Source organism: Chiloscyllium plagiosum, unplaced genomic scaffold (genome assembly GCF_037043375.1).
Source record: "Chiloscyllium plagiosum isolate Xiang-an unplaced genomic scaffold, Cpla_swu_hap1 HiC_scaffold_33, whole genome shotgun sequence".
Lineage (NCBI taxonomy): Eukaryota > Metazoa > Chordata > Chondrichthyes > Orectolobiformes > Hemiscylliidae > Chiloscyllium > Chiloscyllium plagiosum.
In genome coordinates, this window is record NW_028270171.1 from 22,415,257 (window position 1) to 22,441,289 (window position 26,033).

The 26,033-nt window shown below is 48.6% G+C and overlaps 1 protein-coding gene across 2 annotated transcripts in view; it reads right to left on the minus strand.

Annotated features, from left to right (window-relative positions):
- tefa (TEF transcription factor, PAR bZIP family member a) overlaps positions 1-2,875 on the minus strand; it is an 18,779-nt gene extending 15,904 nt beyond the window's left edge. The window contains exon 1 of one of the 2 annotated variants that reach the window (XM_043679889.2): positions 2,475-2,875. In XM_043679889.2, the coding sequence (XP_043535824.1) occupies positions 2,475-2,595 (121 nt within the window). In that variant the 5' untranslated portion in view covers positions 2,596-2,875. The remainder of the gene's footprint in view (positions 1-2,474) is intronic. The other variant, XM_087978355.1, reaches the window with a different exon arrangement.
- Between the last annotated feature and the right edge of the window lie 23,158 nt (positions 2,876-26,033).

Here is a 26,033-nt window from a genome sequence, read left to right on the forward strand (position 1 = left end):
CAATGAATTGGTCTCAACAAAAAAAAAGGTGGACATGGTTTTGGACTTCTTCTTGGAAAGCTCCTGGATTCAGGTGGGATGGAGTGAGAACGTTTTGCAATAGAAAATGTATCATGTTTGTGTGCAACAGGTTGGAGGCCCGGAAGCTCATTTCCTTTCCGACATTGTTCATCAAGACACGGAGTTCTGATATTAACCAGAAACTTATATTGGACAAGATTGTGCCATGGTATCCATAAGCAATTAAAGGGGGGGGGGGGGAGGAAGAAGAAGGGGGGGGGGAGGAAGAAGAAGGGGGGGGGGGGGAGGAAGAAGAAGGGGGGGGGGAGGAAGAAGAAGGGGGGGGGGGGAGGAAGAAGAAGGGGGGGGGGAGGAAGAAGAAGGGGGGGGGGGAGGAAGAAGAAGGGGGGGGGGAGGAAGAAGAAGGGGGGGGGAGGAGGAAGAAGGGGGGGGAGGAAGAAGAAGGGGGGGGAGGAGGAAGAAGGGGGGGGGAGGAGGAAGAAGGGGGGGGGAGGAGGAAGAAGGGGGGGGGAGGAGGAAGAAGGGGGAGGGAGGAGGAAGAAGGGGGAGGGAGGAGGAAGAAGGGGGAGGGAGGAGGAAGAAGGGGGAGGGAGGAGGAAGAAGGGGGAGGGAGGAGGAAGAAGGGGGAGGGAGGAGGAAGAAGGGGGAGGGAGGAGGAAGAAGGGGGAGGGAGGAGGAAGAAGGGGGAGGGAGGAGGAAGAAGGGGGAGGGAGGAGGAAGAAGGGGGAGGAGGAGGAAGAAGGGGGAGGGAGGAGGAAGAAGGGGGAGGGGGGAGGAAGAAGGGGGAGGGGGGAGGAAGAAGGGGGAGGGGGGAGGAAGAAGGGGGAGGGGGGAGGAAGAAGGGGGAGGGGGGAGGAAGAAGGGGGAGGGGGGAGGAAGAAGGGGGAGGGGGGAGGAAGAAGGGGGAGGGGGGAGGAAGAAGGGGGAGGGGGGAGGAAGAAGGGGGAGGGGGGAGGAAGAAGGGGGAGGGGGGAGGAAGAAGGGGGAGGGGGGAGGAAGAAGGGGGAGGGGGAGGAAGAAGGGGGAGGGGGGAGGAAGAAGGGGGAGGGGGGAGGAAGAAGGGGGAGGGGGGAGGAAGAAGGGGGAGGGGGGAGGAAGAAGGGGGAGGGGGGAGGAAGAAGGGGGAGGGGGGAGGAAGAAGGGGGAGGGGGGAGGAAGAAGGGGGAGGGGGGAGGAAGAAGGGGGAGGGGGGAGGAAGAAGGGGGAGGGGGGAAGAGAGAGAGGGGGGGGAAGAGAGAGAGGGGGGGGAGAGAGAGGGGGGGAGAGAGAGAGGGGGGGGAGAGAGAGAGAGGGGGGAGAGAGAGAGAGGGGGGGAGAGAGAGAGAGGGGGGGGAGAGAGGGGGGGGAGAGAGAGGGGGGGAGAGAGAGGGGGGGGAGAGAGGGGGGGGAGAGAGGGGGGGGGAAGGGGGGGGGAGAAGAGGGGGGGGGAGAGGGGGGGGGAGAGGGGGGGGGGGGAGAGGGGGGGGGGAGAGGGGGGGGGGAGAGAGAGGGGGGGGGGAGAGAGGGGGGGGGGAGAGGGGGGGGGGAGAGGGGGGGGGGGGAGAGGGGGGGGGGGGAGAGGGGGGGGGGGGGGAGAGGGGGGGGGGAGAGGGGGGGGGGGGAGAGGGGGGGGGGAGAGGGGGGGGGGGAGAGGGGGGGGGGGAGAGGGGGGGGGGGAGAGGGGGGGGGGGAGAGGGGGGGGGGGAGAGGGGGGGGGGGAGAGGGGGGGGGGAGAGGGGGGGGGGGAGGGGGGGGGGGAGAGGGGGGGGGGAGAGAGGGGGGGGGGGAGAGGGGGGGGGGGGGAGAGGGGGGGGGGGGGAGAGGGGGGGGGGGGGGGGAGAGGAGGGGGGGGGGAGAGGGGGGGGGGGGGAGAGGGGGGGGGGGAGAGGGGGGGGGGGGAGAGGGGGGGGGGGGGGGGGGGGGGGGGGGGGGGGGGGGGGGGGGGGGGGGGGGGGGGGGGGGAGGGGGGGGGGGGGGAGGGGGGGGGGGGGGAGAGGGGGGGGGGGGGGAGAGGGGGGGGGGGGGAGAGGGGGGGGGGAGAGGGGGGGGGGGAGAAGGGGGGGGGGGGGAGAGAGGGGGGGGAGAGAGGGGGGGGAGAGGGGGGAGAGGGGTGGGGAGAGGGGGGAGAGGGGGGAGGTGGGAAGAGGAGGAGAGGGGAGGAGAGGGGGTGGGGGAGGGGGGAGGAGAGGGGGTGGGGGAGGGGGGAGAGAGGGGGTGGGGGAGGGGGGTGAGAGGGGGTGGGGGAGGGGGGAGAGAGGGGTGGGGGAGGGGGGGAGAGAGGGTGGGGGAGGCGGTGGAAAGGGGGTGTGGGTGGAAAGGGGGAGGGGGAGGAAAGGGGGAGGGGGAGGAAAGGGGGAGGGGGAGGAAAGGGGGAGGAAAGGGGGAGGGGCCAGCCCGCTTGAGGCCCCTCCCTCACCGTCTCCCCCGGTTCCCGTTCCCCCCTCCCCCTCTCCCTGCCCCTGTCCCTCCCTCACCCTCACTCTCCAGCAGCTTCTGCGGCGGGTTCTCCAGAAGATTCTTCAAAACCACCGGGAATGAGGGCAAAACCGGGGCCTCCCGCTCCCGCTCCGGCATCTGCGGGCTCTTCCGGTGCATTTTACGTTGATGTGATCAGTTCGGTTCACTTATCTCCAAAAATAAAAATATAAATAAAACCCAACGTGAAGCCACTGCCCGTCTCCAAACAGCACAGCCACCAGCTACCGATTACATATTCATTAGGTTAATCTGCATATATTAACATATCGGGCTCTTATTGGGCCCCGGGGAGTTCATTGACATAATCTATCCGCACCGTCACAAATTATCATAATTTATATTGATTTATGACCCAGTCGAGCTTCCCATTGGTCGCAAATGAAGCTCTTAGTTTACTTATTGCCACACGGTCGGTTTTAATTCTCTTCCTTATTTTGTGTTGTAGCCCCAATGTGGTGGTCCCCAGGACTGAGATGTAACTAACGTTACAGCCCAATTCAGTGAGAGCGCCCATCCCCACATCGCCATCATTAAATCCGCCTTCAAACCCAAGGGCGCAGGCGCAGGCCGCGGTGTGGGGCGGGGTCACAGTCAGGCGGTAGGACACGTGCTCCTGGATCATGTGACCTGAAGCAGCAATGTGCCTATGAGTGTCTCTGTATGGACAGGGTGGCATTGAGTGTCACTTTATGGTCAGGATGGTACTCAGTGTCACTGTATGTTCAGTTTGGCCTTGGGAGTGTCACCATATTTTTTTTTTATTTCAAAAATATACTTTATTCATATATATTTAATCTATAAAATTGGACATGTCATCATTCTGTAAACATTCCATTTCTTTACGTATCGAAACAGGGTAATCATTCCTATTCACAGGTTGGTGCGATTACATTGAGCTCAGACGCCAGCGGAGCCCAAATGACTGCGTGGGCCCCCTGTTCTTCGTTAGGCAGGCAGACTTTACACAGTGGTCTTTCCCCACCGCGCCTTGGCGGCAGCTGCCCCAAGCTTCAGCGCGTCCCTCAACACGTAGTCCTGGACCATGGAATGTGCCAGTCTGCAACACTCAGTCGGGGTCAACTCCTTCAGCTGGAAGATCAACAGGTTTCGGACCACCCAGAGAGCGTCCTTCACCGAGTTGATGATCCTCCAGGCACAGTTGATGTTCGTCTCGGTGTGCGTCCCGGGGAACAGACCGTAGAGCACGGAGTGCCGCGTCATGGCGCTGCTCGGGACGAACCTCGACAAACACCACTGCATTCCTCTCCAGACTTCCTCTGCATAGGCACATTCCAGAAGGAGGTGTGTGACAGTCTCGTCCCCCCCCGCAGCCGCTTCGAGGGCAGCGTGCGGTGCGGCAGAGAGTCCGGGCGTGCATAAATGATCTCACAGGCAGAGCCCTTCTCACCACCAGCCAAGCCATGTCTTGGTGCTTGTTGGAAAGTTCTGGCGATGAGGCATTCTGCCAAATGGCTTTGACAGTCTGCTCAGGGAACCGCTCGATAGGATCCGCCCTCTCCTTTTCCCGAAGGGTCTCAAGGACACTACGTGCTGACCACTTCCTGATGGACTTGTGGTCAAAGGTGTTTTTCTTGATAAATTTCTCCACGAAGGACAGGTGGTACGGAACGGTCCAACTACTCGGAGCGTTCCGCGGCAGCGAGGCCAGGCCCATCCTTCGCAACACCGGGGACAGGTAGAACCTCAGTACGTAGTGACACTTGGTGTTTGCGTACCGGGGATCCACGCACAGCTTGATGCAGCCACACACAAAGGTGGCCATCAGGGTGAGGGTGGCATTGGGTGTGTTTTTTCCCCCATTGCACCGGTCTTTGTACATTACATCTCTTCGGACCCGGTCCATCTTTGATCTCCACACGAAGTGGAAGATGGCCCGGGTGACTGCGGCGGCACAGGTTCTGGGGATAGGCCAGACCTGTGCCACGTATAACAATACTGAGAGTATCTCACACCTGATGACCAGGTTCTTACCCGCGATGGAGAGCGACCGTTGCTCCCATCTGCCCAGTTTCTGTCTCACCTTCCTGATCCGCTCCTCCCAGGTCTTGGCGCACGCCCCAGCCCCCCCGAACCAAATACCCAGCACCTTCAGGTGGTCAGTCCTGACGGTGAAGGGGATAGAGGATTGGTCGGCCCAGTTCCCGAAGAGCATGGCTTCGCTCTTGCCTCGGTTTACCTTGGCCCCCGAGGCCCGTTCGAACTGGTCACAAATGCACATGAGTCTGTGCACAGACAGCGGATCCGAGCAGAAAACGGCGACGTCATCCATGTACAGGGAGGCCTTAACCTGCAGACCCCCGCTGCCAGGAATAGTCACCCCTTTCAGGCTCGCATCCTTCCTGATGGACTCGGCAAATGGCTCTATGCAACACACAAACAAGGCAGGAGAGAGAGGGCAGCCCTGCCTGACTCCAGATCTGACTGGGAAGCTATCTGATTCCCACTCATTGATTGAGACTGCACTGACAATGTTGGTGTAGAGCAGTCTGATCCAATTAGCGATTCCCTCCCTGAAGCCCATTTTGGAGAGGACATCCCTCATATATGTATGCGATATCCTGTCAAAGGCTTTCTCCTGGTCCAGGCTGATGAGGCAGGTGTCCACCCCCCTGTCCTGCACATAGGCGATCGTATCCCTGAGGAGTGCGAGACTCTCAGCGATCTTCCTGCCCAGTACAGCACAGGTTTGGTCAGGGTGAATCACCGATCCCAGAGCAGACCTGACCCGGTTGGCGATGACCTTTGACAAGATTTTGTAGTCTGTGTTTAACAGTGAGATCGGTCTCCAATTTCTAATTTCTTCCCTCTCCCCCTTCTGCTTATAGATGAGGGTGATGATGCCTTTTCTCATGGATTCACTCATGGTACCTGCCCGAAGCATACTGACATACACCGCCAGCAGGTCCCGGCCAATCAAGTCCCAAAGAGCGGAATAGAGCTCGACCGGTAAGCCGTCGCTTCCGGGAGTTTTATTCTTTTCGAAGGACTCGAGGGCCTTGGTCAGCTCATCCAGAGATAGCGGCTGGTCCAGTCTCTCCCGTGTTCCGTCGTCTAGGACCTCCGTGATAGAGGACAGGAACGACTTGGAGGCCGCGCTGTCGGTTGGCTTCGAGTCATACAGACTGGCATAGAAGGATTTGCTGATCCTCATGACGTCAGCCTGAGATGACGTTACCGAGCCATCTTCTTCCTTCAGGCTGCTGAGCACGGAGCTCTCTTTGTGCACCTTCTGGAAGAAGAAACGCGAGCACGTCTCGTCCTGCTCCACCGAGCGGACCCAGGACCGGAAGATTATCTTGGAGGCCTCCGAGGCAAAGAGCGAGGCTTGCTGGCCTTTCACCTCCTTGAGGTCCTCCGTGACATCGACCCCCAACGTCTGCAGCAGGAGCTGGTTCTGCATACTTTCCTGGAGCTGGGACAGTTTTCCCGCCTCTCTCTCTCGCCTCCTGAACACCTTTGAGGATGAAGAACCTCTTGATGTTCCCTTTTACTGTTTCCCACCAGTCTGCTGGGGACTCAAAGAGGGACTTCACGGTTCTCCAACCTGCGTAATCCCTCTTGAGCTCCTCAATGTTTCCCGGGGTCAACAGCTTGGTGTTCAGTTTCCACGTTCCCTTACCTGCCCGCTGCTCGTCCTGTAGGTGACAGTCGGCCAGCAGGAGGCAGTGGTCAGAGAAGAACACCGGCTTGACGTCGGTGGATCTGACCGAGAACGTTCGGGACACAAACAGGTAATCTATCCTTGAGCGGATAGACCCGTCTGCCCGTGACCATGTATATCTACGCTGCGCTCCGTCTGCAGGGGTGCTGAAGACATCGTGCAGCTTGGCGTCTTTTACCGTGTCCAACAGGGCTCTGGACGTGGTGTCCAGTTTACTGTCCCCCCCCGCCGGATCGTCCATCTGCATCGATGATACAGTTGAAGTCTCCGGCCAGAATGACCGGCCCGGACGTAGCCAGCAACAGTGGAAGCTGCTGCAGGACGGCCAACCGTTCACTCTTACCCGCTAGGGCGTACACATTAATTAGTCTCACAGGAGCGTTTCTGTATGTAACATCAGCAACGAGGAGGCGCCCGCCCACCACCTCCTTAACCTCGGAGATGGTGAAGTTGCCTCCCCGTAACAGAATACCCAGGCCCGAGGAGCGGTTATCGTTGCCCCCCGACCACACTGACGGCCCGTGGGCCCACAAGCTCGACCATCTCCTGTAACTGCTGAGGTGCGGTATCCCACACTCCTGCAGAAACAGGACATCAGCTTTCACGTTGGCCAGGAAGGCCAGAGTTGAAACACATCGCGCAGCAGATTTTATGCTGCGCACATTGATAGTTGCAATTTTAAACCCCATTTTGTTAACAGGTTGTAAGGTTACCCATGTCCGATTGCTGCTGGTCCTGCCCCTCTGGGGTAGCTGTCTGCATCCCCGTGCAGTACGCAAACTGCTGGACCCTCGCTGGGCTGAGGTAGCTGTCCAGTTCCAGCCTTGTTCTAACTAAGTTCACTTTGGTTTTGGTCCTTTTTATATATTTAAAGAGGCTCTTGCTACCTATCTTAATATTCCTTGCAAGTTTACACTCAAAATATGTCTTCTGACTTGATTTTGGTAATTTGATCGAGGTGCATAGGTTAGTATGAGATGAAATAAATACAAAAACAGTGAGTGATCTGGGATTGGAAGAATCGGAAGAATTCAATGGGTGGAAGAAAGAAATAATAAGCAATAGAAATGAATGGTAGGTATTGTCTATCATCCCCCAACAGTAGAGTGGGACAGAGAATAAATCAGGAGCTAATGAGGTCATGTTACAAAGGCAGTACATTAATCATGGGTGACTTCAGTCTTTTCGTAAACATGGATAATTCAGGTTCGCAGAGGTAGCTGTAAGGAAATATTCATTGAGTGTATTCAGGACAGTTTCCTAAAATAGTGTGATATAGATGCAGCTGAAAATGTGTTGCTGGAAAAGCGCAGCAGGTCAGGCAGCATACAAGATGCAACCAGGGATCAGACTATTTTTGATCTTGTGATGTGCAATGAGGCAGGTTTAATGAATAATGTCACTTTAAAAGATCACTCGGAAACACTGACCATAACAAGATAGAATTTGTGATTTGGAGGTGCCGATGTTGGACTGGGGTGTACAAAATTAGAAATCACACAAATCATCAGGTTATAGTCCAACAGGTTTATTTGGAAGCACTAACATTTGGAGCGCTGCTCCTTCTGATGACACAGCCACCTGATGAAGGAGCCGCACTCTGAAAGCTAGTGCTTCAAAATAAACCTGTTGGACTATAACATGATAGAATTTAGCATTCAGTTTGAGATTAAGAAACTTGGATCAGAAACAACAGTACTAAACTTAAATAGGGATAAATACAAAGGAACGGAGATGGCTAGAGTGGACCAGGAAAGGGGTATAGCAGCAAAGACAGTTGAGGAATAATGACAAACATTTAAGGAAATTGTTCACAGCTCACAGCTAAGACACATCCTAGTGAAGAGGAAGGATTCTGGGAAAAGGGGGAGCCAGTCACGGTTAACCAACACTGAATTGAAAGAAAATATATGTGAACGAAAAGATTAGTAATAAGCCAGAGGATTGGGAAAGTTTAAAAAACCAACAAGAAATTACCAAAATCAAGTCAGAAGACATATTTTGAGTGTAAACTTGCAAGGAATATTAAGATAGGTAGCAAGAGCCTCTTTAAATATATAAAAAGGACCAAAACCAAAGTGAACTTAGTTAGAACAAGGCTGGGGACATAATGACTAGGAACCAAGAAATAGCAGAGGAGTTGAATATTTTGCTTCAGGCTTCACAGTAGAAGACACAAATAGCATTCTAAAATTACTAAATATTGAAAACACAAAAGGAGGAGAGGAAATAAATAAAGTTACAATAATATCATGAGAAAAAGGGTGAGGGAAATGTATGAAGGCAAGTCTTACAAGTCCCCTGGATCTTATGGCATACATATTAAAAGCAGTAGCGACTGAGATAAAATAAAGAAGTATAGAATCCCTACAGTGTGGAAGCAGGCCATTCGGCCCACTGAGTCCACACTGACCCTCTGAAGAGAAGCCCACCCAGATCCACACTTCCCTATTCTTTCTCTGTATTACATTTTCCCATGACCAACTCACTCTAACCTGCGCATCTTTGAACTGTAGGAGGAAACCAGAGCACCCAGAGAAAACCCACAGAGACACAGGGAGAATGTGTAAACTCCACACAGACAGTTGCCCAAAGCTGGAATCGAACCCAGTCTGTGGTGCTGTGAGGCAGTAGTGCTGACCACCAAGCGGCCCTGCCACCTCAACTGTGGATACTGGAAATCTGAAACAAAAACAGGAAATGCTGCAGAAACTCACCTGCTCTGGTAGCATCTGTGGAAAGAAACAAAGATAGTGGATGCACTGCTAGTAATCTTCCAAGAATCTTTAGATTCTGAGGAAGTCTTGAAGGATTGGAAAGTCATCAATGTAACATCTTTGTTTAAAAAGGGAGGGAGATAAAAGACAGATCAGTTAGCTTAACACTGGTCATTAACATTATTAATAATAATCATTAATATTAAAATTATTACCTCTTTGAGGAGGTATCAAGCAGAATAGATAAAGGGGAAGAAGTGTGTTATGTATTTGGATGTTCCAAAGGTGTTTGGTGAAGTATTACACATTCGGCTACTTAGTAAGATCATAGTCCATATGCAGGAAGCAGTATATTAACATTGATGGAGGATTGGCTAACTGATAGAAAACAGAGAGTTAGCCAAAGAGGGATATTTTCAGTTGGCAACCCATAACTACTGTTTTGCCACAGGGATCATGCTGGGGCCACAATTATTTACAAAATATGTTATTGACCTAGAGGAGGAAAGTGAATGTACTATAGCCACATTTGAGGATGACACAAAAATAGATGGTAAGGCAAGGAACGAGGATAATGCAAAGATTCTGGAGATCGAAATAGACAGGTTAAGTGAGTGGGCAGATGGAATATTGGCACTTGGCAGGTGGAGAAATGTGAGGTCATGCAGCAAGAATACAGGTGCAGAATATTATTTAATTGGAGAAAGACTGCAAACAGAAAAGAGGGATTTGGGGATCCTAATGCGTGGTTTACAAAAAGTTAGTATCTAAGTTCAGAGCATAATCGGGAAGGCAAATGAAATATTGTTCTTTATTTCAAAGGGAATAGAGCAGTTTTACTAAGTCTGTACATGGCACTAATCAGACCAGAGCTAGAATACTGTAAAAAGCTTTAGATTCCTGAGAGGGGAGATACACTGGCATTGGGGGTGGTCCAGAGAGGGTTCACTAGATTGATACCAAGTATAGAGGGACTGAGTTATATGGAGAGGTTTGGTCAATTGCATTTGTATTCATTGGCGTTTAGAAGAGTGAGAGGTGACTTTATTGAAACATGTTAGATTCTTAGGAGACGTGATAGGGTAGGTACAGAAATGTTGTTTCCCCTGTGAGAGAGTTAAGGATCAGAGGACATAATCCCAGAATAAAGAATCATCCATTTAAGACAGAGATGAGGAGGAATTTCTTCTTTTTTGATTAGATTAGATTCCCTAGAGTGTGGAAACAGGCCCTTCGGCCCAACCAGTCCACACCGACCCTCCAAAGAGTAACCCACCCAGACCCATTTCCCCTCTGACTAATGCACCTAACACTATGGGCAATTTAGCATGACCAATTCACCTGACCAGCACATCTTTGGACTGTGGGAGGAAACCCACGCAGACACGGGGGGAATGTGCAAACTCCACACAGACATTTGCCCGAGACTGGTATCAAACCTGGGACCCTGGTGCTGTGAGGTAGCAGTGCTAACCACTGAGCCACCGTGCTGCCACCACACTCTCTCAGAGAGTGGCCAATCTATGGAATTCTTTAGCACAAAGAGCTGCAGAGAGTGGGTCGCTATGTGTATTCAAGGCTGAGATTGAGATTGACACATTTTTAATCACTAAAGTTATTGGGGAAAGGCAGAAAAATGGAGTTGAGGATTAACAGATTCATCATGGTCTCATTGAGAGCAGACTCAATGGGGCTGAATGGCCTACTCTAGAAGATCACAGCTAACTACATGGCTGAAGTTCTGAAGTCACATATAGGCAAGACCAGACAAGGACAGCGGATTTCCTTCCTGAAAAGACAGTAGATGTATTTTTTACAACAACAGATGATAGTTGTCATGGTCACATCACTGAGTCTAGTTTTACAATTCTGTATTTAGGAATATAAATTCCACTTGCTGCATACTGGGATATGAACCCAGGAATCAACCTGGGCTTCTTGATTACTAGTCCAGTGACATTACCACTACACCATCATTTCCCCTTCACCATAAAAGAGTGGGTGTGTTTAATCCCTTCAGGGCACCCTTGAAGTGTTCCTATTGTCCACCCGCTACAGCCAATTTTGAGTGGCTTTGAGAGACTGGCCTCAGGAAGATGATGAGCCGTATAAGAATGATAGAATTCCTACAGTGTGGAAGCAGTCCATATTGATCCCCTGAAAAGCATTCCAGCAGTTTTCTGTTTTAGTTCACAGGATGCAAGTGTCACTGGTCAGTCCAGCATCTATTACCTATCTGTAATTGTCCAGAGGTCAGGTGTGAGTCAACCATGTTGTTGTGGGTCTGGAATCAGAGTCACATGTAGGCCCAGACCAGGTAAAGATATCAGTTTCCTTCCCTAACGAGCATTAGTGAACTAGATAGGTTTTTCCTGACAATCAATTCATGGTCATCATTAGACTCTTAATTCCAGATTTTCTTCATTGAATTCAAACTCCACCATTTGCCAGCATTTGAACTCAGGTTCCTAGAACATTACTTGGGTCACTGGATTAACAGGTTCAGTGATAATAGAACTAAGGCATTGCCTCCCTCTATAATCCTGGATTTCCCATGGCTAATCCACCTATCTCTGGACACTATGGACGATTGAGATGGCCAATCCACCTAGACTATACTGTCCAGCAGAGTTGGTTTTGGAATGATGAGCACCTTGATGCTGGGCAAGGTTGGAAGAGGAACCTGCTGTGGAATCATTTTTCTTGCCACTGGATTTGTGGAATCCTGTGACTGCACCAGTAATGGTATTCTTCATTGCCTGCTAATAGGGTGTCCAAGTCTCTGGCACATTGACGCTTGCATTTATGTAGCACTGTTCATGTGATTAAAATAACCCACGGTGCTTCACTCCAAGTGAAGATATGAGGATAGGTGACCAAACAGGTGAAAATCACACAATAACAGGCTCTAGTCCAAAGGTTTATTTGGAAGCACTAGCTTTCTGCACGATGCTCCTTCATCAAGTACCACAGTGACCTGATGAAGGAGCAGAGCTCTGAAAGCTAGTGCTTCCAAATAAACCCTTGGAATATAACCTGTTGTTGTGTGATTTTTAACTTTGTCCATCCTGGTCCAACACCAGCTCCTCCACATCTTGCCCAAACAGTTGAACCACAGAGCTAGGTGTTAAGAAAGATTTTAAAGTGGAAGACAAACTGAGGATCTTTAGGAGGGAATGCCACAACTTTGCGCATTGACAACTAAAGGCTTTTGCCATTGGCAACAAAGCAATGACAATCAGAGGTGTGCAAGAGGCTAGAATTGGAGAGGTCAAAGGGGGCTCTAAGCAATGGGAGATGAGGACAGGTGAGGCCATGGAAGTAATTGATCACAAAGTCAGACATATCAAAATGGAGATGTTGGCAGGCTGGGTGCTAAGGCAGGCCCATGAGAACAGCAACATTGAGTGAATGAGTTCCACACAGGACCAGCTCGGAGGGTCACCGGACCCGAAACGTTAACTCTGATTTCTCTCCGCAGGCGTCGGCAGGCCTACTGAGCTTTTCCAGCAATTTCCGTTTCTGTTTAGAACAAGAAATGTTTTGACACAGAATAACACCACGCCCACAGGAATCAAATAACACGCTGGCGGGCTTTACAACAGAAACAATACTGTCGCCGCCCAATGAGAGTGTGACTTTTGGAAAAGAGTGAAAAAGCTGTGCAACGAAACTGAGGGAGCCCCAACATTTGCAAAAAAAGTAACTGCTCAGCAACGTTCCCCTGAACATTGTGTATGACAGGTTTGACGGGTACCCTTTGCAGTCCCTCTCTGGTTGCTGTAATCCATGTGTCTTCAATCCCTCTTGTATACAGCCTCCTCATTCCCACCACGGCGTTTCCCCAGATGTATTGCCAGCACACACTTCCACAAGTTCGCAGTGCAGCAACTTCACATCAAATCACACCCAGTGCTTAAATTAGCTTGAAAGCCCTGAAGTATTTCAGTTCCAGCAAGTCAATTAGGCAGACAGCGAGCCTGTCTCTACCAAGATGAACATCTGCTTCTGTGTCTCAGGAATCTAATAAATTAAATCATCCTAAACCCCTAAACCTCTCATATTTTAATCTCAATGCTTTGAGAAGTCATTTGATACCTTTTCAGTTGCACAAACAGGATTGTCAGAGACCATAACCACAGTCAATACAATGAGATAGTGACCAACAAATCCAAGAGTGTTTCTTGATATTTTGGATCCAGAAAGTGAGTAGGGTGTGGAGGCTGCTGTTCAATGGAGTGCTCAAGGTTCTGATTCAGTCCCAACAGCTTTGGGTCTTCATTGAAAACCAGAGGCCTAATGACATTATTGCTAGACTGTTAATCCAGAGAGAGAGAAAGTGAGGACTGCAGATGCTGGAGATCAGAGTCAAAATGTGTGGTGCTGTAAAAGCACAGCCGGCCAGGCAGAATCCAAGGAGCAGGAGAGTCGACGTTTCGAGCATAAGCTCTTCATCATGAATGAAGACCGGTTGTGTTTTTCCAGCACCACACTTTTTGACTGTTAATCCAGAGATCCATGTATTTGTTCTGGGGACCCAGATTCAAATCCATCTACAGGAGATGGTGGAATGTATATTCAATAAAAATCTGGAATTAAAAGTTTAATGATAACTATTGTTGATTGTTGGAAAAACCCATCTGGTTCACTAATGCCCTTTAGGATTGGAAATTGCCTTCCTTACCTAGTCTGGGCCTACATATGAATCCAGACCCACAGCAATGTGGTTGACTCTTAATTATCTTCTGGGCAATTAGGAATGGACAATAAATGCTGGTCCAGCCAGAGATCCCCTCATCCCACGAATGAATAAAAAAAGTATAAATAAAGCACATTTTATTGCTGTTTAGCCTCCATCCTGGCACATCCATCGCCTAAACTCTCAGGTGGGGCCCACCGTTCTCTGATCAGAGGGCTGGTGAGGTTAACAACAAGAGTGGGGGCCATGTTTTCTGTGTCGCCCCTGTCCCTCATGCACAATATTGGGCTGGGTTCAATGGAAGTGGCTCTCTGCTGTCAGGCTGAACTGAAAGCAGGCTCATTGACTCTGGTGGGGATTGAATGAAGGGACTCTCTGGCACTGAGTCGCATGGGGGCGGAACCAGCAGGGTGTGCGCAAACTGGTAGTAGTAGAACTCAGGGAGGGGGCCTAGTCAAACTGCAGCCTCTTCCTCCAAGGGGCTTTGCAACAGTCCCTGGGTTTCACAAGCTGGGAACGCTTTAATGAATCGGGAAAAGGATTCGCAATGTCATTATCGGAGTTGTTAAATCATCAGAGTGCAACAACTAACTACAATGTGGCCTTTGGAGTGTTTGCAGATGAGGCTGGGAAAACCAATGGGCTGTGATGGACCTCAGAATTGGGCCGTCTATGCCCTGCTGAGGAGACCTTGTTCCACATGCAGTGTTTCCAGAGGCCATTGGTTGATTATTTAAATTAAAATAACATAGGGTACCAGCACTGGATACCGATGCTCATTTGAAGAGCTGGTGCAGACACAATGGACTGAATGGCCTCCTCCTGAGCTCATTGTGGTGGAATTTCCTGATGGAAAGCTCCATCTTTGCTTCACAGTAAAGCGACAAAAACCCACAGAGGAAAGTCAGTTTGAATAGAAAATAACACTTGAACATGCTGGACCACTGCACTGAGGTAAAAACAAGTTGGACAACAGGTATCATTTACAAATGTAATGGTTATTCCATCTGCCCAGGAGGAGATTGTACCGATTAAAAGTAGTTCTTTTTATATAGTCCATTCTCTCATCCAAATCTGGATAATTCAAACTCCATTCTTTTTAACTCTAGATTCCCATTTTACTGTCACTTACGTTGACGTACGTCTGACATTTCCCATCACAAATGGGAAGCCCTGTAGTGATGATCCTGTAGAGTAAACCATGAAGAGACAGTCTAGGCGAGTGACCACTGACCACTGTAAAATCTCACATGAAGCATCTCAAACTGGACCCTAAAAATGTCACTTGATGACTGCCTTCTGAACTCACCCGAATTAATCCAAATATATTTCTATTCATTCTTTCATTCATTCTAGCCAGTATTTATGGCCTATCCTTCATTACTCAGGGCAATTCAGAGTCAACCATATTGTTTCATGGTCTGGCATCACACATAGGCCAGACCAGGTAATGATGATAGGATTCATCCCTAATACTGAACCAGATGGGCTTTAATGACAATCAATATGGTTATACAGCTATCATTAAGCTGGCTTTTAATTCCAGTTTTTATTAAAATTGTGCTCAATTTTCACATCTGTCATGATGGATTTGAACTCATGCTCTTGGTACTGACAGTTGTCTCACCTTTTCTTTCATTGTACAACTCCCCCTCCTCCTTTCCTGACTAATTTCTGGATAGCACCTCCCAAACCTGTGACTTCTACCACCTGGAAGAACAAGGGCTGAGGTTAGATGCAAATTCTGTGCTTCCCAGTTCGCGTCCAAGGCACACACCATGGGTGTATCCACAGCACATGGATTGGAATAGTTCAAGAAGATGCCTCACCACCATCTTCTGAAGAACAATTAGGGATGGGCTTTCCCAGGACAGCAAATGTCCCTGGGTTTTATGTTCTTGGCTGAAGAGAGTGATGTTGTTGCAACCTATTCCCTAATCATGACAATTACAAGAGAGCCAGATTTCCAACAATTACAAAAGTGGAAAGGGTACTGATTAACTCTGTTGCAACTCTTTAGTTGTTATGACCAAGTCTAACTCTGCTTTGATCAACTCTAGTTCACTGCCTTGGAGAAAGCAAGGGGGAATAATAAGTTCTCTAAGCTATAAGCAAATTCAAAATAGGCACAAGGTTTGAGTGTAAACCTTTTGCTTGCTGACAGCCTGCATATCAAGATATGTCAAATCTAACAAACATAAACAAGCCAATTTGACAGCTTGAATGACTTGACAGATTTTTAAAAGTATAGATAGAAGCGCAATCAGGATTATTCAGTAAGTATTTCCCAATTGTGGAATGAGTAGATGTTTTATTAAAAAGTTAGACACGTGATTCCACTCCCAAAGCAAAATATGGTTGACACTAAACTAGCCCCTGAAATGACCCAGTGAGGTGCTGTGCTGGAACAAATTAGAATTGCACAGGCACAAGAGGAAGACAGCAGCTCCTCGCCAGCTTCCCGGGGCAACGGGGGACGGGCAAAGAGGACCGTGTCCTGGAAAGCACTCCATTGCTCAGTTGCTGAATCCAATTGAGAGAAAACTCAAAGGGGAAGGGATGAGTAACAACTTGCCAGTTAAACAGACATCCGTGAAAAAACTTTTAAGAAATTAGACCAAATCTTCCATCTGCTCACACCTTCAAAGCCCCAACCCTTGCCCTCACCCACCCAACCCCCCCCCATCAGGTTGACCGTCCAGTGAGAAATCCTTTTGAAACCTGGTGTGTCGGTTTTGGACTAGGGTGGACAAAGTTAAAAACCACATACCAGGTTATAGTCCAACAGGTTGATTTGGAAGTACAAGCTCTCAGAGCTGCTTCTTCATGCGAAGGAGCAGCGCTCCGAAAGCTTGTACTTCCAAATAAACCTGATGACTAAAACCTGGTGCTGTGTGATCTTTAACTTTTGAAACCTGGACATTGGTACATTGGGCTGCCTCAGCCCTGAACGTGTTAAAGTATCACTCTATGTGATGAACAAATTGTCTGACTATTGAGGCTGTGTTTGAAACATATTAGATGTCTATGCTCAATAGATACCAGTCTTGTCTTGAAGGTGCTGCCACCTGCAGGGGAACAGCTACACAACAATCAGCTCAACCTCCAGGATTTCAACTGAAGCCTGGGGGAAATTCATCCTCTTGTAGCTACAAGTAAACTAAACACACAGCACAAACCAAACATAGATTTGCCTAAAACCTTAGTTTTGATTTGATTTTATTGTCATGTGTACTCAAGTACAAAGTACAGGAGTATAGTGAAAAGATTAGAATGTCACCACACGAGGCATCCTCTTAGGTTCAAGCCCAGTCGCTCCAGTCTTTCAGCGTAAGGTAGTCCCGCCATTTCGGAATGGCAGGCAGTGACCAGTGGGGTACCGCAGGGATCAGTGCTGGGACCACAGCTTTTTACAATATATATTAATGATATAGAAGATGGTATTAGTAATAACATTAGCAAATTTGCTGATGATACTAAGCTGGGTGGCAGGGTGAAATGTGAGGAGGATGTTAGGAGATTACAGGGTGACCTGGACAGGTTAGGTGAGTGGTCAGATGCATGGCAGATGCAGTTTAATGTGGATAAATGTATGGTTATCCACTTTGGTTGCAAGAACAGGAAGGCAGATTACTACCTAAATGGGTTGAAACTTTATTGCTGGAACAGCACAGCAGGTCAGGCAGCATCCAGGGAACAGGAGATTCGACGTTTCGGGCACAGGCCCTTCTTCAGGAATGGATTCCTGAAGAAGGGCCTGTGCCCGAAACGTCGAATCTCCTGTTCCCTGGATGCTGCCTGACCTGCTGTGCTGTTCCAGCAATAAAGTTTCAACTTTGATCTCCAGCATCTGCAGACCTCACTTCCTCCTCGAAGATTACTACCTAAATGGGATCAATTTAGGTAAAGGGGCAGTACAAAGAGATCTGGGTGTTCTTGTACACTAGTCAATGAAGGTAAGCATGCAGGTACAGCAGGTAGTGAAGAAGGCTAATAGCATGCTGGCCTTCATACCAAGAGGGATTGAGTAGAGAAGCAAAGAGGTTCTTCTGCAGCTGTACAGAGCCCTGGTGAGACCACACCTGGAGTACTGTGTGCAGTTCTAGTCTCCAAATTTGAGGAAAGATGTTCTGGCTATTGAGGGAGTGCAGCGTAGGTTCACGAGGTCAATTCCTGGAATGGCGGGACTATCTTATGTTGAAAGATTGAAACGACTGGGCTTGTATACCCTTGAGTTTAGAAGACTGAGAGGGGGTCTGATTGAGACATAAAAGATTATTAAAGGATTGGACACTCTGGAGGCAGGAAACATGTTTCCGCTGATGGGTGAGTGCCGAACCAGAGGACACAGCTTAAAAATACGGGGTAGACCATTTAGGACAGAGATGAGGAGAAACTTCTTCACCCAGAGAGTGGGCTGTGTGGAATGCTCTGCCCCAGAGGGCAGTGGAGGCCCAGTCTCTGGATTCATTTAAGAAAGAGTTGGATAGAGCTCTCAAGGATTGTGGAATCAAGGGTTACGGAGATAAGGCAGGAACAGGATACTGATTAAGGATGATCAGCCATGATCATATTGAATGGTGGTGCAGGCTCGAAGGGCAGAATGGCCTACTCCTGCACCTATTGTCTATTGTACCTAGGTACAATCTTAAAGACAAGGATATAAAAGTTAAATATTGCAGTAATTATAGTACAATGCAAAACATATGAAATAAGTTTAGAAGTTATACATTGCAGAGCTTCTTAGCTTAAAGTAGAAAATAAAGAAATAAAGCTAAAAATTTAAACATTACAGTCTTTCTTAAGGCTTAGGCACGGTGGGACTGCATTTTGAGGAATCACCTTGAGATTGGATGTGCACGTCGAGACCTTGCCAGGCCAAGAGACCATCACCTCTGGCCAAGAGTCCACTATGCCAAGCCACTGAGAGATCACCACAGCAGGACGAGAGACCATCACCCCTGACCAAGAGACCACAACGCCAAATCACTGAGGGATCACCACGCCAGGCGGAGAGATCACTACGCTGGGCCGCTGAGAGATCCCAGGCTGAAAGACCACCACCCCAGGCCAATGAGAGACCACCAAGCTGGGCCACTGAGAGATCACCACACCAGGCCGAGAAACCACCAACCCAGGCTGAGAGACGGCCATCCCAGGCCGAGAAACCGCCATCGCAGGCCGAGAAACCATCATCTCAGGCTAAGAGACTGCCATCACAGGCGAATGACTGTCACCCCTGGCTGAGAGACTGCCACTCCAAGCCATCGAGAGATCACAATGCCAGGCTGCAAGACCGCCATGCTGAGCCACTGAGATTTCACAACACTAGGCCGAGAGACGTCAGCCCAGGTCAAGAGAATGTCACCCTCACTGAGAGACTGCCACACCTGGTCAAGAGACTGCCACGCTGGGCCACTGAGAGACTGCCACAGCAGGGTGGGAGACCACCATGCCAGTTTGAGAATCAGCCACTTGAAGCTTGCTGATTGCTTGACGTTTTAGTTTAAGCAGAAGTAGTTGCTGTTATCAGTTCGATAATAATCCAGGATGACTGAAACCTTATACAGTGGGTTTGTTCAGTTGAACCAGTGTCTACAAACAGGATATAACAAGGTGATTATATCACAGGGATGTATTTACTCCTCCTTTTTCTGGGAGTTACGCCAACTCTCTGAGCTTCCCCATCTTGAGCCTGATTATCCACAGCCCCACAATGGTAACTGTGGACCCACAGACATGGTGTCGGATGGTGTTTGTCTGCACCAGGACAGGTTGCAGGAAGTGACTGTGCATGTGCTGTTGACATCATCGCATTCCATACGCAGTGACATCACCATCAATGCACGTGCTACCGGGCAGCCTGGAGCACTGGGAGGTGATGGTCTAGTAGGATTATCGCTAGACTAGAAACTCAGGTAATATTCTGGGGAGTGGGTTCAAATCCCACCACGGCAGATGGTAGAATTTGAATTCAATAAAAATCTGGAATTAAGAGTCGAATGATGGCCATTGTTGGAAAGATCCATCTGGGCCATTAATGTCCTTTAAAGAAGGAAACCTGTGATCCTTACCTAGTCTGGGCATGTGACTCCAAACCACAGCAATGTGGGTGATTCTGAACTTCCCTTTGAAATGGTTAAGCAAGCCACTCAGTTTTAATGTCACTGGACTGGGCACCTGGCAGAAACAGCCTTGTAGACCCTGTGAAGTCCTCTGCACTTATGGATGGGGACTGAAAATTAGGAGAGCTGTCTCACAGACAAATCAAGGCTGACATAGTCATACTCACAGAATTGTACCTTATAAGCAATATCCCAGACAACATCACCAACCCTGGATATCTCCTGTCCCACTGGCAGGATAGACCCAGTACAGGGGGCAGCACAGTGGTATACAGTCTGGCGATCTGGAAGTTGCCCTGGTAATCCTCAGCAGTCTGCAGCAGATGGTGACGAAACCAACAAGAAGGAAAAACATGCTTGCCCTCATCCTTACCAATTTGCCAGCTACAGATGTGTCTGTGACATTAATCAGTAAGAACGACCACTGCACCGTCCTTCTGGAGACGAAGTCCCGTCTTCGCATTGAGAATAACCTTCATCGTGTTGTATGGCACTATCACCATGCCCAATGGGACAGACTTAAAACAGATGAAGCAATTCAAGAGTGGGCATCCATGCGGCGCTGTGGGCCAGGTATGTCCTGTACATAAAAAGCAGGACAAATCCAACCAGGCAAATTATCACACTAATCAGTCTACTCTCGATCATCAGTTAAGTGATGGAAGGTGTCATCAACAATGCTATTAAGCAGCACCTGCTCAGTGATGCCCAGTTTGATTTCTGCCAGGGCCACTTAGCTCCTGACCTCATTACACCTTAGTTCAAACATGGACAAAAGAGCTGAATTCCAAAGGTGAGATGAATGTGACAGCCCTTGACATCAAGGCTGCATTTGACAGAGTGTGGCATCAAGGAGCCATGGTAAAATTGAAATCAATGGGTATCAGGGACAAACTCTCCACTGGTTGGAGTCATACCTGGCACATAGGAAGATGGTTGTGGTTGTTGGAGATCAGTCATTTCAGTTCCAGGACCTTTCTGCAGGAGTTCCTCGGGGTAGTGTCCTAGGCCCAACCATCTTCTGTTGCTTCACCAACGACCTTCCCTCCATCATAAGGTCAGAGGTGGGGATGCTCGCCAATGATTGCACAGTATTCAGCACCATTCATAACTCCTCAGATATTGAAGTGGTCCATGTTCAATTGCAACAAGAGGAAGTAGTGGAGGCTCGTCTAATTGCAGCATTTAAAAGGCATCTGGATGGGTATATGAATAGGAAGGGCTTGGAGGGATATGGGCCAAGTGCTGGCAAAGGGGACTAGATTAGGTTAAGATATCTGGTTGGTATGGACGAGCTGTACATCTCTATGACTCTATCTGGTCAAGATCCAAACTTGGGCTGACAAGTGGCAAGTAGCATTCACACCACAGGCTATGACCATCTCAGACAAGAGAGAATCTAACCAATGCCTCTTGCCATTCAATTGTGTTACCATCACTGAATTTCCCCCACTATAAACATCCTGGGGTAACCATTGACCAGAAACTCACTGCATAAACACAGTATCTACAAGAGCAAGTCAGAGGCTAGAAATACTGTGGCAAATAATTCCCCAATGCCTGTCACCATCAAGGAACAAGTCAGCAGTGTGATGGAATACTCCCCACTCAATAAGCTTGACGATGTCCAGGACAAATTAGCCCACTTGATTGGCCCCAAAAACACAAACATCCATTTCATTCACCACAGACACCCAGTACAAGCAGTGTATACTATCTACAAGATGCACTGCAGAACTTCACAAAAGATCCTTAAACAGCATTTTCAAACCCATGACCACTTCCATCTAGAAAGTCAAGGGCAGCAAACACATGGAAACACTATCACCCACAAGTTCCCCTCCAAGCCACCTGATTTGGAAATATATCGTCATTCCTTCACTGTCACTGGGTCAAAATCCTGAAGTTCAGGAAAGCAGTTCACCACCTTCTCAAGGGGAACTAGGACAGACAGCAAATGTGGGCCCAGTGAACCACAAGAGAACAAAACATTCTGCCTGCCATTTCTTTATCACCTACAATTGACTCTATTCTCACCATCGATAGGGCAATTCACATTATTTAGATATCAATAGGAATTTCTGCTATCTGTTTTGATATTTCTAGCTAGCCTCCTCTCATACTCTAATTTGTCTTGATTAATCTTTTATTCATCTGACCTGCCATTCACTTTGCACAATTATGTAATTTTTTCCCAAGTTTGATGTGCTCTTTAACTTCTTTAGTTAATCATGGATGGCAAATCCTCTATGTGGATATTTTCAGGTGTGCATTTATTTTGAAATATCCCCTTAAATGTCTGCTTCTCCCTTAATTTATTCCTCCCAGCCTAATATCCTAGTTCATATCAGCTAGTTCAGCTTCCATGCCGACATGATTAAGTAAAAATACTAGTTGTTAGATCCACTCTTCTCCCTTTCAAATTGAATCTAAACGTGCCTTTACTTAGAAGTTATTATTCCTATCACATTCCACATTGTCAAGTCTGATTCAGCCTGTTGTCTGGTCAGTTCCATAACTTGGTGCTCTAAGAAACTCTCTTAAAAGTATCAGGAAGGTAACATCAGGTTGGGTGTAGGACTGAGGAAGTGGCTTGGAAAGTCTGGATGGGAGTAGGGCAATAGATTAGATTAGATTCCTTACAGTGTGGAAACAGGCCCTTTGGCCCAACCAGTCCACACCGACCCTCTGAAGACCTTCAAGGACCGCAATTTCCCCCCCCAACGTGGTCGACGATGCCCTCCACCACATCTCTTCCACTTCCCGCTCCTCCGCCCTTGAGCCCCGCCCCTCCAACCGCCACCAGGACAGAACCCCACTGGTCCTCACCTACCACCCCACCAATCTCCATGTTCAGCGCATCATCCGCCACCTCCAAACGGACCCCACCACCAAGGATATATTTCCCTCCCCTCCCCTATCAACATTCCATAAAGACCACTCCCTCCGTGACTCCCTCGTCAGGTCCACACCCCCCACCAACCCAACCTCCACTCCCGGCACCTTCCCCTGCAACCGCAGGAGGTGCAAGACTTGCGCCCACACCTCCCCCCCTCACCTCCCTCCAAGGCCCCAAAGGAAACTTCCATATCCGCCACAGATTCACCTGCACCTCCACACACATCATCTATTGCATCCTCTGCACCCGATGTGGCCTCCTCTATACTGGTGAGACAGGCCGGCTACTTGCGGAGCGTTTCAGAGAACACCTCTGGGACACCCGGACCAACCAACCCAACCACCCTGTGGCTCAACATTTCAATTCCCCCTCCCACTCCACCAAGGATATGCAGGTCTTTGGACTCCTCCATTGCCAGACCACAACAAAACGACGGTTGGAGGAAGAGCGCCTCATCTTCTGCCTAGGAACCCTCCAACCACAAGGGATGAACTCGGATTTCACCAGTTTCCTCATTTCCCCTCCCTCCACCTTGTCTCAGTCTAATCCATCGAATTCAGCACCGCCTTCCTAACCTGCAATCTTCTTCCCGACCTCTCCGCCCCCACCCCAGTCTGACCTATCACCCTCACCTTGCCCTCTTTCCACCTATCACATTTCCGACGCCCCTCCCCCAAGTCCCTCCTCCCTACCTTTTATCTTAGCCTGCTGGACAAACTTTCCTCATTCCTGAAGAAGGGCTTATGCCCGAAACGTCGATTCTTCTGTTCCCTGGATGCTGCCTGACCTGCTGCGCTTTTCCAGCAACACATTTTCAGCTCTGATCTCCAGCATCTGCAGACCTCACTTTCTCCTCTGAAGAGTAACCCACACAGACCCATTTCCCCTCTGACTAATGCACCTAACATTATGGGCAATTTAGCATGGCCAATTCACCTTACTTGCACATCTTTGGACTGTGGGAGGAAACCGGAGCACCCAGAGGAAACCCACGCAGACACGGGGAGAACGTCCAAACTCCACACAGACAGTCGCCTGAGGCTAGCATCGAACCTGGGACCTTGGTGCAATAGCGAGATTAAAAGTTGAATGCGACAGTCACTATGGGCAGTAAGCATAACAACCTGCCAACATTGGCTTGGGTTTGATGGGTGACCAGTACAAAGTACCGAGCAAGAGTTAGGGAATATAGGAGGGCGGAGTAACAGCATTGCCTGGCATTAACATAAAAGATGCCTAAGTGAGTCAAGGCACCGTCTTGTGGAACAATCAAAGTACTTCATATAGCTTTTAGTCCTGAATTCAGAGGCTTGTATTTTCATTCGATGCTGACAGCTGGTGTCTCCAATATTTCATTATTCATATTTCGGACCTCAGTATAGTTTAATCAATCCATACCTTGCTGTTAAGATGGGCTCAAATGTTAATCCATTTTCCACTTGGAATTCAGACAGCAGAAACTGATCAAAAAGCAAAGAGGTTTCAGCATAAAACAGGAGAGACTTGCTGATTCTGCATAAGGTGTTAATGAGGCCACATCTAGAACACTACATACAGTTGTGGGCTCCTTATTTAAGAAGTGCTTTGGTGCAGTTCAGAGATGGGTCACTGCATTGATTCCTGGGTGAAAGGGGGAGGGGGGCAAGATAGTGGATTTGAAGTTGAAGATCAGCCACAAAGGCTTAAAAGGGCTGACTGGACTTTCAGAAGAATGAGAGGTAATCTTATTGAAGCATAGAAGATTCTGAGAATGCTTGACAGAGTAGATGCCAAGATGGAAATCCAGGACAAGGAGCCACTGCTTAAAAAATAAGAGGTCACTTGTTTAATATAAAGATGAGGAAGAATGTCTACATCCGTTTTACCCTGTTATTACTGAGAAAGCTTGTAGCCTTACATGGGACACGTTTACTACAGGAGATGCGGAAAAGCGCTTGACCACAGCGAGGGGAGGTGGGGTGGGGCAACTGTTCAGAAAAATTGGGGACATCTGTTCTTAGTGTCAATGGATTGGTGTAAATAAGGTGATAACATTTGTGTACTTGTGGAATGTGTGGTAGTACTTCCTTCTCACGCCGGAGAGGTGGGGGGGTTGTGGTGTGGTGCTGGAAGATTTCGCAGTGGGATGTCAGATGACCGAAAATTCTGATAATATTGAAGACTCTTCACAAAACTCATACTCAATAGGAAAATAACTTGTAATTTAATAAGCAGAGTGGAATTTACATGTAATAGAACAATCCTGATACATTTTCATGTATACCACACTGAGCAGATTTGAATTAATGAAGCTCAGCTCCTTCATCTTGACTGTTCTGGAATGTGAACGTCCCATTACCATTACAGGCTAGGAAAACACAAAGGCTGAAACTGACATAGTGAGGAAGTTGAAAGATGTTCATGTGTGAGTGAGAGAGAGAAAACATTCTTCTGTAAATTACATTCACTGACTGAAGGGTTCAAGGGACACAGAGAGAGGGGGAGAGAGAGAGGACAGAAGCTGGTGGCAAGATTAACTCTATAGTCTGATTTGAGTGAACAGTGGCTTGTCACGGATTGACTGTTTGTATGTTGTTCCCTGGAGCTCGAGACTCGGGGATGTTATGAATTTAATTTGCCTTCTGGGAATCTAAGAGGATTTTAAAAGAAAAAGCCATTTTGTAGGACAATGATACTGGTCATGTTAGCTGAGCCGAGGTTACCTCATGACCATTCCCACATAGTTTAGACTAGTCCCTTGTTATGATGTACTGTGAAAAGGGAAGGTTATCTCGCCAAAGCAAATCAGCCATTTGGGGCTTGGCTGCATCAAGGTTGCCCACTCTGATGTGCATATAGCTTAAGACATGTCAATGAGTTTCTCTGCTTCTGCAAACTTTTGCCGTTTTATTGCTGCTTATCTGATTAAGGACATGTGGCATTTTTGTAATTTTATATAACAAAATTCTGTATAAAGACAGCTTGTTTGCAGCAAAAAGGAGAGTAGCCTGAGTGAGCTCTTGGGGGTAAGAGCTGGCGCCGCTACTCTACAAATGGTTTTAGAACCTTAGATACCTACAAGCCAGGCTTTAGCTATGTTTATAGTGTAACATTAATACCTTTATTTACCAATGGTATCAATTTAAACTATGCTGTCTGCAAGAGTTTTATATTCCAGACTACCACAAAGTATGATCACTGGGATGAGCCAAGAGAGGCTACAGTTCGAGTCCATCAGGGATCCTCTGAGCTGACTCAAATAGATACTCTCGCCTTTTATATCTCTGTATTCCATTCCTTTGATGATGCATTTGGTCACCCGTCATCATCTCTTTCTCTTGTCTAGCTTTCCATTTTTCCCCTTTAAGACTCTATGAAGAACCTTAGCAGATTTCCCGCTTCTAAAAGTTCTTTATAAAGTCAATTTATTGATCAGTGACCCACAACCAGGAGC